This window comes from Natator depressus, chromosome 13 (genome assembly GCF_965152275.1).
Source record: "Natator depressus isolate rNatDep1 chromosome 13, rNatDep2.hap1, whole genome shotgun sequence".
In the NCBI taxonomy this organism is placed as follows: Eukaryota; Metazoa; Chordata; order Testudines; family Cheloniidae; genus Natator; species Natator depressus.
This window is the reverse complement of record NC_134246.1, coordinates 6,075,174-6,088,589: the sequence shown is the minus strand read 5'-3', so window position 1 is coordinate 6,088,589 and position 13,416 is coordinate 6,075,174. Positions and strand designations below refer to the sequence as shown.

General features: G+C 46.5%; 1 protein-coding gene across 15 annotated transcripts in view; it reads right to left on the bottom strand.

Moving 5' to 3' along the window:
- KCNQ2 (potassium voltage-gated channel subfamily Q member 2) overlaps positions 1–13,416 on the bottom strand; it is a 121,427-nt gene that overhangs the window by 75,988 nt on the left and 32,023 nt on the right. For all 15 annotated transcript variants that reach the window (XM_074969509.1, XM_074969508.1, XM_074969511.1 and 12 more), the window contains exon 2: positions 516–606. In XM_074969509.1, coding sequence (XP_074825610.1) covers positions 516–606 — 91 coding nt within the window. The remainder of the gene's footprint in view (positions 1–515; positions 607–13,416) is intronic.

Genomic DNA, 13,416 nt, shown 5'->3' with positions numbered 1-13,416 from the left:
GTAAATAATAATTGATTTTGGCCCTGTGAGTGCAGGCTAAATGCAGTGTTATTGTTACCCAGACCTGAAACAGAGACAAGAAAAATTAAAGATGATTCAAAATGAACCAGGTGGCACCAGGAGCTAATACACCAGCTCAGATTTGGAGTCATATTTGTCTTTCACCTTAAGAGAAAGTGGGTATTGTTGGATCTTCAGGATTTTTACAGGTTAATACAAATGCTCCCCATTCCTTCCAAGGGGTCTTACTCTTCAGTGCTTGCTTTTAAAGATTTACATGGCTTGGGGTTGGAAAGCATGTCAAATCCAGACAAATGTTTGCATAGAGAGAAAATGCTTATCCCTCACTTAGAAGGCTAAATCTCTTCATGCCCCGGTGATGTCTCAGCCAGTTCTCAGACATAGCCTCTGCACCATCCATCCTGAACACCACAGCTCAAATGCGTGCCATGTTTGAAAAGCCCAGCATTGTTTCTTGCTCATGCTCTGTCTTATGTTTGCAACTCCCAACTTACCAGGATGTAGAGGGCCCCTTCTGAGCTGTTCTGATACTCATCGATGGTTGAAAAGACGGATAGTACCAGGCAGGAGAAAACTAGGAGAAAACTGGATGACACAAAGAAAAAGAGAGAAAAAATAATGCCAGTCTTTAGAGTGTACATTTTGAGTAGTTCATCGAGCTATTTAACCTATATCACACTTTCAAATATTCCAGACAATGCTATTTTAGCAGCACTGTCCCTCTTTATAAAAGTGGTCTCTAACAGATCGTCAGTGGAATATTTGACCTGTGCTCCCCAGACATTCTTAAATGGGTAAGTCATTGATGAAATCCCGCAGTTTGTTGCAAGCATGCAACCTGAGCCGAATGTGGCTCCACAAAATATGATCCAAGTTCTCATTTAACGGCTATTAGAAAAGTGTGTGCACTGGGTAATTCCCCAGTTACTTCACTTTACTTGACCAAATGAAATTGTTGCAAGTTTTGATAGCAATTGCATGGGAAGTAACTGTGAAATAAGTGCATATCACCACTGTATATGCCAGGCAAATACATTTCCATATATATTCCCATGGCAATTATGTACTCCTGCACAATTTCTCAGTTATTATATTACTCATAAATTAATTCAAAATGTCTGCCACGTCACACATTGTTTTTAGCTCTCCAAAGAGAACTCTGGTTTAGGAAACAAAACAAAAAGACCTCTGATTAACCTCTGATTAATTTTTTAAGGCCAAATAGGCCTGTGCAAAAGGGCAAATTTGGCTATTAAAATTCAATTCTGTTCTCAGGTATGCCAGTATAGACCAAGTTTCATCCCACTGAAGTGAACAGAATAACTCCAGATTCACACCAGCCTCAATGAGAGCAGACTGTGGTCCTCAACCTATCCCTACGGAGCTCAGTATTTACAGCCTGGGGTAAACTGGTTTGGGTGGGACTGGAGAATGAACAGTCAAAATTTTCACTTATCCCTTGAACTGAATTCAAATCTTTTCCCCCATGTTTGAACAGCAGCCAAAAGCAAACAAATGTTAGAATGCACAAAATACTACTGAAAATATTATGATGCCATTACATAATTGAATTGTACACCCTCATTGAAATTACTGTGTTCAGGTCTGGGGCACCCCATTCCAAATGAGGTACAGCAGAAACGGCATGAAAAGATTTCCAGTGACTGAAAAAGATTAGGGTTGCTTAGAGAGGAGGCTAATAGGGAGGGCTGACATGATAAAGGTATACAATATAAACACTCTAGAGAAGGTAAATCAGGTGTTCCTATTTACCCTTTTTCAGGTCACCAATAGAAGTGGATATGCAATTAAACTGAATTGCAACAAATGTAATATGATGCAAATTTAACCTGTGGAATTCACTGCCACAGGATATTAGGATAAAAAATGGAAGGGATATCAATCCTCACGGATCAGGGCATAAGCAAATCAGTAATTGTGAGAGTCACAAAGAAATTTCCCTAGGACAGGTTATCTTACACTTGTCCATTACTCTGGATTCTGAAACATCTGGTCTTGGCCACCATCAGAGACAGACTATTCTATCTATCATGAGGAGTCCTTGTGGCACCTTAGAGACTAACAAATTTATTTGGGCATAAGCTCCATCAGACGCATGAAGTGAAAATACAGGAGCTGAAACCTATTCTATATTAGGGTTCTCTACTGCTAATAGTATCTGAGCACCTACTGCTCTGATATGGGACGGCAGTTCCTTTGTTCCTATGGTGGAAAAAGATCCAGCTTTCCTCTCTTTCAAAATAGATGCCTCTCCTCCTTCACAGCCTTCCAGTAACATTAAAGGGAACCATGTGGCTAAATCCTTGCATCTCGCACTGCATATTTAACACTGAATCTTACTTTCGCACACTTCTCTGTCCTGTTTGCTTTTCACTGGGGAGTGAACTTTCTCTCTGTGAGAATGAAGAATTAATCCCGCTGGCTGGCAGCAGGCTTGGTGCCATGCCCGGGGGAGGAGGGAGAGGAGAAAAGCAGTAGGCTAATGATGGAGAAACCTTTCCCTAGAGGTGTCACAATTCATTAACCCCACTGATACAACCCCACAAACCCCAGGGAAACTAAAGGGATGGGAGAGTTAAAAGGCCAAAGGCACTGGGAGACTATGGGGGCAAGACACACAATCCACTTTCAGGCTAAAACATTAGCAAGCCACTAATAATTCAAAGGCGTTTAATGGCAACCTCATGCTTTGTACGGCCCATACATGTTGGCAAGTCAGCACTAATGGAGGTTACAAATACCCGCCAGTTTTTTGAAGAGATAATGTGGCCTGCAGGCGCACTGTATTATAGCTGGATAATGTATAATATATATTATCTATCTACAGAAACTATTGATATTATTATGATTTATTTGTATAGCAACAGTGCCTAGGAACGTCAATCTCTGTGTATATAAATCTCCCCACTGTATTTTCCACTGAATGCATCCGATGAAGTGAGCTGTAGCTCACGAAAGCTTATGCTCCAATAAATTTGTTAGTCTCTAAGGTGCCACAAGTCCTCCTTTTCTTTTTGCAAATACAGACTAACACGGCTGCTACTCTGAAACCAATCACAGAGCAATTGTGCTAGGTGTTGTACAGACATGTAACAAGGAAGACAGACCTTACCCTGGCCAGCTCGCAATCTGAATGACAGACTGGATTCAACAGGTGGATGAAAAAGACAAGCTGAGTGGGGGAAGATAAGGTGACAATAAAAATAACTGATCAGAAAAGATACCCCATGGTGCCTTTTTATATAGAGACTAGAAGTGAAAAACTAGGGTGAAAATACACCGTTCAAAATAATGTCAAGAGGATTTTTAAAAATGGTGAGGAATAGTAAATAAGAATATGACTCCGTAGAGTACAGCATCTTTCTCTGAAAGAGCTTAATTCATGTTACAAACATTGATGAATTAATCCTCCATGTGAGAGAAGGGTAGTGTTATTGCCAGTGTTCATGGGGTAAACTGAGGCACAAAGGAGTTATATCAGCGGTTCTCAAACTGGGGGTCGGGACCCCTCAGGGGGTCATGAGGTTATTACATTGGGGGTCGCGAGCTGTCAGCCTCCACCCCAAACCCCACATTGCATCCAGCATTTATAATGGGGTTAAATACATTTAAACGTGCTTTTAATTTATACGGGAGGGTCACACTCAGAGGCTTGCTATGTGAAAGGGGTCACCAGTACAAAAGTTTGAGAACTACTGAGTTCCATGGATGTTACATATCAACATCACTAGTGATACTACCCAGGAGTCCTGCATCACAATCGAAGTCTGTAACTACTAGAGACCATTTTCCCCTATAACATTAATTGAATATCTAGGTTTATCTGCAAAAACTAAAGACGATTACTCTGTATTTGTACAGTACCTAACACAATCTGGTGCCATTCTTGGTTGGCCCTTAGCCACTACCATAAGAAACATGATTAATTAATTAATTAACAAGTGTAAAAATAGCGCTTTGGGCAAAGCCTACAAACACTAAAACCCAGGGCAAAACTCCCATTTACTTCAACGAGACCTGGACTTGGTCTTTTGATACTCCATTAGCCTCGCCAGTGAGATCTGGTGGGACTGTGGAATGTTCAAGGGATGAGGTTAAGAAGCTGCAGATATGGTGCTGTCAATAAAGCAGTTTCATGATTCCTCCTCCTCATCTCACACACACTGTAAATGAATGGAGGATCTTCATCATCCCTCCTGGAGAATGCAAAGATTAATAGGCCCAATGGAAGATCACAGCTGATGATGTCCTAGCTGGAGAAGACGGCTGCTATGTTTTCATTTGCACTGTGAAAGTGAGGGGCTGACTGCACTGGCTTTAGCAAGGCATATTACCAGCAGGCATTGTACTAGCTTCCTCCATAGGGCTGTCCAAAACTATGTCCTGACCTAGACCACAACCTGTTTAACCCAGTCCTATGCCTCCCCTGAGTAAAGAACGCTGGCCGCGCATAACTGAATAGTGGACCGCCAACCACTAGAGGCTAGGACAAGAACACTAGTAAACTTATCCCTGGGGTAACCTCATTGACTTCACTGGCCTACTTGTTTTTTAAAGGTGTTCAGAATGTGGGTGCAGATCTCTCAGTTAAGAGGCTCAGTGGACCAGCCCTGTGTACCACTTCATCCAGCATCTCTGTTGCTTTCCATGAAAATTATGGGTGAGGTTTTCAAAAGCACCTAAATGATGTAAGAGAACATGGATGGCCCAGTGGTTGGGGCCCTGGCCTAAGTCTTGAGAGACCTGGGTTTTAGTCCCTGCTCTGCCACAGATTTCCTATGTGACCTTGACTAAGTCCCTTAGCCTTTCTGTGCCTCAGTTCCCCTCCTGGAAAATGGGGGCAATCGCATCACTCTACATCCCAAGGGCATCATGTGGATCAATACATTAAAGACTGTGAGGGGCTCTGGTGAGGGGGGGCATGTGACTATCTGAAATCGACAGACGTCCCATTGGCTTCCACTGGGACTCGTGTTCTTAATGCAATTAAGCACTTCTGAAAATCCTGCCCCATCTGGATTCTCTGAGATGGGTAGTGAGGTGAGGAGCATTTTACCACTCAGCCTCCAGTTTAGATCCAGCCCACAGGAGCAAGAAGTATTATCAAGTGAGCAGTATTACCATCCAGTGGCTCTTTGGTGGCCTAGAGGAAACAAGATGGTCTCCGTCTAATTCCTAGTGGCCAAACACCTTCAAATCCAAAATCTACTCTTCGGACTGGCATCCTCACGAGCACTCTCAGCAGAGAAATGCCAGGGATGAACAGGGCCCTGGTTCCAGCAATCTTGTCACCCAGGGATCTGTGAATCAAGGCAGGACTTCTGTCTCCGAGGCTGTCCGTTTTGTACTTTTTTCAAGTACTAGGTGCACTAAAACCAATTAAAAGACAGAAAGAGAATGACCCTGACTCTATTGCCTGAGCACGTAATGAAATCTCAGGCTATTTGGACGCCTTGTTAAGAAGATATGTGGCATCAAATCACGAACCAAACGGGTATCAGTCAGTCAGCAGCAACAAGAACTGGCTCAAACAAGATGAGTGAAATTAATTTACTAACAATATATTTAAAATACACTAAAGGACGCCGGCTCGGAGAGAAACGAAAAGCCTTCACTTTGTAAAAACATTCAATAATTCATCCCGCTGGCTCTGCTTGATGCCGCTGCAAATTGAATTTTGACTTTCTAAGACTATGTTCGTTTGGGGGTTAGCGTTAGCTTATGCTACAAAGAAAATGTGTTTTGTTCCACAGAACTCAGCCGATGCCACAGATCTCTAGCCTCGCATTGGCCATAAACATGACAGCAACAAGTCCAGGTGGGACAGAATTACAGTATTTATTTGAACCCTGATATACGACGAAAACTTGCGGCCTCCTGTAGGGTGACAGCCATCCAGAGAAACCTCAATAATGCTGCATTTTCATGAACACAGGCCCTATCCCGGCAGATGTCGTGCAGTGACTGTGAAGACACGGACAGGATCCAATATATGCTTGTTCACTATGGAATCCTTTCTATGACATCATGTTCAGCGCACAAAGCCTGAGACAATGAGGGTGAGTAACTGACTAGCCGTTCTCTCCTTATAGGCTAGAGCTTTTATACATCTCCCATATGGCCCGCAGGGGCCAGTCTAACAGTGGCTCTTGGCAACCACAGCTACCACACCTGTGACTTCCATGTCACTCAGCAGGAGCTTCGGGTGTGCAGCACCTCTCAGGGTCTGATCCCAAGTATTTTCTCCTAGTTTATGTATCTTTGGGAGTGCTCAGCATTGGAGCCCTGAGTTCAAATTCTGAGCTCAGTCACAAGTGAAAGTAACAACGGTTCCATCTTAGCGCCTGTCCCCATCGAAAAAGCATCATGTCACTAAGCACAGCTGGGAGATGGTGCTGCAGATCAGGAGGGACGCCCCAGCCTCTGCCCCTAGTGCTCTGAGCAGCAAGGGCGTGCTTAACCACAACCTCGCCTTGGGTGGAGAGTGAGGTTTAAGGTAAGAACCTTTAGTGCCAAAAGCATGAGCCTCCATCACTTGAGCTAAAGAACTAAAACTATTCGCTGGAAACATCAAATAATCCTGTCAACATAGGGACCAGCGTCTGGAGAGAGGGAAGAACCAGACTCACACCTTATGTTTCTAGGAACTCCGCTTATCTTTGCTGCTAGCTCTGGCAGATGGGCACAGCCAAGCGTGGCTCCCTGCGATGGAGGCAGATGCAGATAACCCAATCAAATAAATCAGAAAGGACGAAGAGAGCTTCTTATAGACGTGCATGTTCACCAGATTATCCAAAATCCTGGGCTGCAGAACTCAGGGTGTCTGTATGAGGAAGAGCCAGCCCCAGTGCCTCTCTTCCCGGGTAGTCTCTTTAAACCTAACTAACCATTGTGACTCATCCCTTGGGCTACCCATGGCTACAGCACAGAGGGGAGTCCTCCAGGCACCACGCACGAAAAAAGCAGTGTCCTTGGCCAGTAACATACGAGGCTCATGGGAAGTTGATGGGGTCCAGTCACAGGATTCATCTCCACAGTGAATCAACCCAGGCGGGTAGGCAGCTGTGCTCTGAGGCCATCCCTCTCTTTCTACAGTGGAGAGAGGGTGGGAGGATCTGACTGGGTGTCTGGGGGATCCGTCTGAGAGCTGCTCCCCCCGACCGTCTCCTGCCCAATTCCCATCTCTCTCCTCTTCCAGCTCAGCATATTTTGGGCAGGCGTTGGGGTGGAGATGAGGCTTAGGACCCTCACCCCACTGAGCAAGCTGCATTGCTCTAAGGTAGCCAGCTAGCTCTTGTTCCTAAACAGAGCTATAGAGCAGGCTTGCACGGCCACACTGGGGAGGTCGGCTACAGTTCTGCCCAGCAGGCCCAGTGGGATCGACAATCAAACCCGTCACCCCCACTGACCACACTCCACATGGCCAGGACAGCAGCATGAGCTGTTTAGCCACTGCCGTTACAAACACAAATGGTGTAAGAATCAGTACGGAAGATACCCACAGCGGAATGGGGGACAATGGAAGGAGCACTCGGCACTACGCTTTCCCCGTCCAGTAGGAGTGTGCGGATGCTCTTTAGCCACACATGAAATATTCCAGCCACTGGTGAGCCCAGGGTAGAACATCACTGTGGAGTGAGACCTGCTCCCCGGAGGGACTTGCTGCTGACCTTTGCTATGGCTGCTAAACCCAATCCAGGACCCTTTGCCCCTCTGTATTTTACTGTGAATCCTCCACAGAAGAGGCCACTGACTTGCAGCAGAGGTAGCCACAGTTTTACTGGGGGACCACATATGAGTTAGCCATCCTGCCAGCGTGCTGAATGGCACCTGGTAGAGCACTCAGGTCCACAGCCCAGTCTCTCCGTAGCCAGTCTAGCAGGCAAGCAGGCAGCCACCTGACTCCACTTGCTCTTGATTTCCCCCCCTTGACAAAGCAGAAATAACGGAGCAATTCAGCCTATGAGGGAGTGTGGGAAGGGAACCACAGTGGGCTGAGACACAAAGAGCAAGTGGCCTGTGGCTGCATGATGCATCAGCAGGAGGGAAGCTGAAAGAAGCAGCAATCTGGAGTAGCCGCAGCTCCGAGTTGCAATCAGTAGATGTGGTGCTACCCATGTGTCAAAGAGCTTTGACCCTTTGGATCTCAGAGTCTCAGCATTTGGAAACAAGGCTCCAGCCCCCAGGCCTTCAGCTTGCCAAACTCAAGCAGCTTCTGGTTATTAGGCTCGATTCTCTCGTGCCTTGCCAGGTGTGCCATCAGTTACAGCTGTGCAAAGTGGGTGTAAAATGCTACCATTCTGATTTAGCAGGATTGGGCCCAGGGTGTCCCTAAGATGTTTTCTCTTCCGCAGTGCATATTGATTCCCGGATCAGCTCACCGTTGTTGAGATGAACTGCTCTGGCCTCAAGTGACTCACCCTGCTGCACAAATGCTCCTGGAGTAAAACTGTTTCCTGACTGCACAAAGCCAGGTTATTCCCGGTTCGTTCAAGGAACTCCACAGGAGTAGGGATACTCAACTGGCACATCTCCAACCCACAGGAAAGGAATCAGAGTACAGCACAGCCCCTCCGTGGCTACTGCCTCTCCATAAACCCCTGCGTAATGTACTGGGGCCACTGGAATATCCCCTGACCTGCCCAGGGTCCACCCCAACTGACCTGTACATCCCTGTCTATTCAAGGATACTCAAAGCCCTGCTTCATGCCTTAAGTGGGGCCTAAAGGGTATGAAAGGCTTTGTACGGAGGCTCCATACTTGGTGAATTTCTCCCTTTGAGACTAGCTGCTAGAGAGAAAGAAGAGCTCAGGTCCCATAGTGGAGGAGAAATGAAGGTGCAAACATACAAACAGGCCAGGACTTCAGTGCTAAGGACAACACTCAAAAGAGAGGCTGTATTACCATTCAGAGTCAGGAGCTAGGGGCCAGTAGTTGCTGGTGGTGGATTTCATCTTCACCCAAAGCTTAAAGTAGGAAAACAAAAGTAATGTTGCAAAGCTAGGAAGCATCACTGGGTAACATATGAGGTTCAGCACAGCGGGACAGTTTCTGAGTTAAAGGGACATTGGCAAGACAGGCCTGAATTGGACACCCCAGCTGCGTTTTGGTTTTCAGGAACACAATTCACATAACCCCAGTGCTTTCCCTGTGCACAAAGATGGGGCAAACCGGCAGAGTAAAGGGGTGACGTGTAAGAAGCACATACTGAACTGGAGAGGAACTTAGTATCCTGGGCTTGTCATTGGCGAGTCAGTTGGATTTTAACTTCTGCAGCAACTTAATTACAGTCACTGCACCAGTTCCATTAAGGGCACTGGAAACAAGCAGCCCCATGGAACTCTGGGTAAAAGGGACACCAGCAGGCTCATTTGTCTCAAAAAATCCTACAGAAATGCACTATTCATTGTAAGTCCTTGTAAAGTTTCCAACAGATGGTGCTTGTTGGCACTGACTACGGCTTCCGTTATGAACCACTCTGATATTCCTTCCTTCGCTATTAACCACTGGTGTTGGCCCCTGGCCCTGCTCCAAATAAGGGTAGGAAATCAATCAGATTTCCCCACCCCTCTGTAAGCCTCCTGAGCTAATGGCACTTCACTGGACAAGCAAACAAAGCTCCAAGTGGTACGCAGGAATGCATTGCCCAAGTGAGGAGAGAGTGTCCAGAGGACCACGACCAAACCCATGGCTTTAAAAAAAGCAGGTGAGATGAACACACTCTAAGTGACATTCCATATCCTGATGCAAATCACATCTGACCTTGGCTATGAAGCTTGGTGGCTTGCAACAAGTGAAACTCCTCAGGCCCCAAGAGGTTCTTTTCATCCCTAAGGGAGCCCTCTCAGCACTGGCAGAAGCATTGTCAGAGAGAGTTGCCCAGCACTGATTCTTTAGAGGCTGATTAAGGAGTAGAAGCATGGGCAGACTATGAGGAAGAGCTGTACGATCCTCCCTAGCCAGAAAAACTCCACACTAGTTTTTTTCCCCCCAAAACTTGCCATGGAGCCGACCCAAGAGCAGAGCCAGAGTAATTCCTCAGCAGGTAATAGCTTCCCGCAGTACTCGAGCTATTTCCAAAGATTTGGAGTCTGCCAGGAGATTTATAGCTATTCATCTCATGTACATGGAACAACCCCCTTGAAGTGACAGATTGTAACAGAGAAGCCAATCAAGCATTACAGAGTGAAAGAAACCAGTCTGGCTCAGCCAACCCTATTTGTGGCCTGGCCTAGATTTTGCTGCAAAGACCTACTTTGGAGAAAGAGAAAGAAAGAAAGAAAGAACTTACAGGGCCTGGTTAGTGAACAAGGAGGTGGGTTACATTTTTGATAGCTTTATTGAGGACATTGATAACATGATACGAACACACACACAAACCATTTCGCCCACCTAAGGCCGCCACCTCTGCTGGACCTAGGAAGATGGCAGCTGTTTTAACGACATGCCCCAGGGAGAAAAGAATGCTGTGGCCTGTTGCAATAGCATTTTTGTCAGTTATATTTGTCATCTGCAATTGTTCCCTGCTAGGCATGGAAAAAAAGGAAGACCTGTATCTGTACAAGTACCAAGGGGCTGAGTTGTAAATATAATTCAGTGTGCGCCATTACTGGACAGGAGGCACAAAGAAGACACAGCCCATGTGTACAGAAACGACAAGCGATCTTTCCTTTGCGCCTGCAAAGGGGAGGTGCAAATGAGGTGCCTTGCTGTAGGTGTGTTGCTGAGTGCTGGTGACGGTGCAGCCGTGTGGGCGAGGGCGGCTGCCATGGGACACTGGTGCTGAAGGGCGCTGGGGCTGGTTGAGGCTGGTGCAGGAGACGAGGCTGGGTAGAGAGGGCTCCTTTTCCTCCACCCTCTCCTCCACCACTCAGCCTCCTGAAGAGGTGCGGAGTGTGGCATCAGCGGGGGAGGGAAGGGAGCGTGAGGAGCTGCAACTGAGCATGATTAGGATAGAAGTGAGGCAGGGAGTGAGAGGAGCTGGGGCAGCAGCAGAAAGAGGGAGGGAGCGAGTAGTTTCTTTCATCCCCTTCACTGACGCCTCCTGAGACCTCCCCTCCATGGGAGTTTGCTGCTTTTCTTTTTTTTCTTTTCTCCACCCATGGGGTGCTGCAAACCAGCCCAGCCCCTGTGCATCCGGCCCCAGAGTGGAGATGTCTCAGGCCCATCTTTCCCCTTTGGATGCATGGGTACAGAATGCAGCATGCATTCCTTTACACGACAAAAGGAAATATGCAGAACTGCTGCCTTTCCCATCAGTCCCCAGCTGCGTTTCTGACATCCGAAGAAGAGAGTGAGATGGGAGCAGTGACATGTGATTACTCTGCTCGCTGACAGTGAACAGTCTCCTTAGTGTTATAATTGATGTGAGCTATAGACACAGGTGCTTGCTGGTAAGCGTTCCCCTGGGCTCCGGTTGCCATGGAGCCCAATTAAGAACTGATGCTGATGACACTGCCAGGTCCAACATTAATTACAGCATTGCCACGTCTCTGCACTATGTGGAAGGCTGCAGGAAAGACACTGGCAGCCTGAGGGCCAGGCTACTTCCTGTTCTCAGCTCCATCGGTTCTATTCATCGCTGAAGTTCCACAAGCAAAATTCCCTCGCATGGACCAGAAACCATAAACCCCAGAATACAGGGTCCACCAGGAACCAGAGCAAGACACGGTACCTCGTGATTGGTACAATTGTTAGCAGCAAGGCTGAACAGTTGTGCCATCAAGGAAATGGCTTTCTTTCTTTCTTTCTTTCTTTCTTTCTTTCTTTCTTTCTTTCTTTCTTTCTTTCTTTCTTTCTTTCTTTCAGAGGCTGTAACAGAAGAGCTGGCCCTTTAAAGGCAAAGTGCCACCATCTCCTCCATTAAAGGGTCTTTTAAGGGATTCTGAGAACATGCTGACTGAGAGACAGGCCTGCTGGGATACAAAAGAGGCAGCCTTTCCCTCAGGGAGAGAGATTATCTCTCCAATGGGACCATAAAGAGCTGGCAGAAGGGGCGGAAGAGGGGCTATAACCAGAAACTGGTGAGCAGCACAAGGGCAGCCTGAAAAGGGCAATGCAGACCCTTGCAGGCAAGGGACGATGGAACTCTCTGCAAACCACAGGGCTGTGGGAAGAAGGGTTATTTGCAGTCCCTAGGGAGAGAGTGGTGAGTGGAACGATTACTAAGCCCTGTAGTGGTAGGAAATGCTAGAACGCCTGTGCAGCCTTAATTCAGCCCTCTTGTGTGTAGGCTTTACTATCCACCCTTTATAATTAATTTATAATTTATAATTAAAATTGGTTAGTCTCTAAGGTGCCACAAGTACTCCTTTTCTTTTTGCGAATACAGACTAAACGGCTGTTACTCTGAAACCTATCCACCCTTTAATTCCATAATCTCCCTTTTTCCCCCCCCGGAACCCCTGCCTCATTCAGTGTGCACAGGCTGGCCCTGCACTGGAGATGCATCAGGGTTGTGTAGTGAAGGAGAGTGTTGTCTGTAGGACCCCTTCCTTATTCGCTATAGAAGTTGGAAGGTTTGTAGTGGGAAGGCAGGAAGAGAAAGGACGGTTGCGTGGTTAAGGCAAACTGCCACCCTGGAGGATTGGATTCTATCCCTATCTCTGCTACCGAGTTCCTACAGGATATGCTGAGCAAGCCACTTAAGTCAAACTTTTCACGTGTTCCTCATTTCCTGGGGGCCCAACTTGAGGCCCTTGGGATCTGATTTGTAGAGGCTCTGGCCACTCACTGCTGCATCTACGTTCAATACATTATTAATAAGCATCAAAACACAGCACTGTCTGCATAAGAGAATGTCAATGAGTAGGTGTCCTGACTTTCCAAAAGCAATGCCCTAATATAAAATAGTCCTCAAAATACCATCCTGGACTAGGGCTTCTAAGCATTAGCACTGCACAATTAAGAATAATATAATCCTTACTGGATTTAACAGGCAACCACCTAGTATAACTTAACTGCCATGGAATGATGCTGATCTCACCAGATGGAGAATAACAAGTGCCTCCCCAATATGGTAGAGGGGAGAAACAGCTCTTAGGAGGACTCCATTTCTAAGCATTAAGATGGTGTCTGTTCCCACTCCACTCACACAGATAGAAAATCTGGAGAACCATAATTTTTGAGCCTGGTTTAATTTTGCCTAACCCACCATGACAATACAGGAAAGGGCAAAGGACAGAAATGGATAGCTAGGGAAAGGGAACTGAACCAGCAAAGGGTGTGGAGATTGGAAAGAAATCTAATTCTTAAAGCAATACATCAAATCAGAGCCAATTATCTCTGCAGCCCTGACTCTGGGTAACGTTAACATGCAACAAGGAACATTAATTTGAAATTCATTGGAGGGGGCCTCATTAAAGGTGCCAGTTC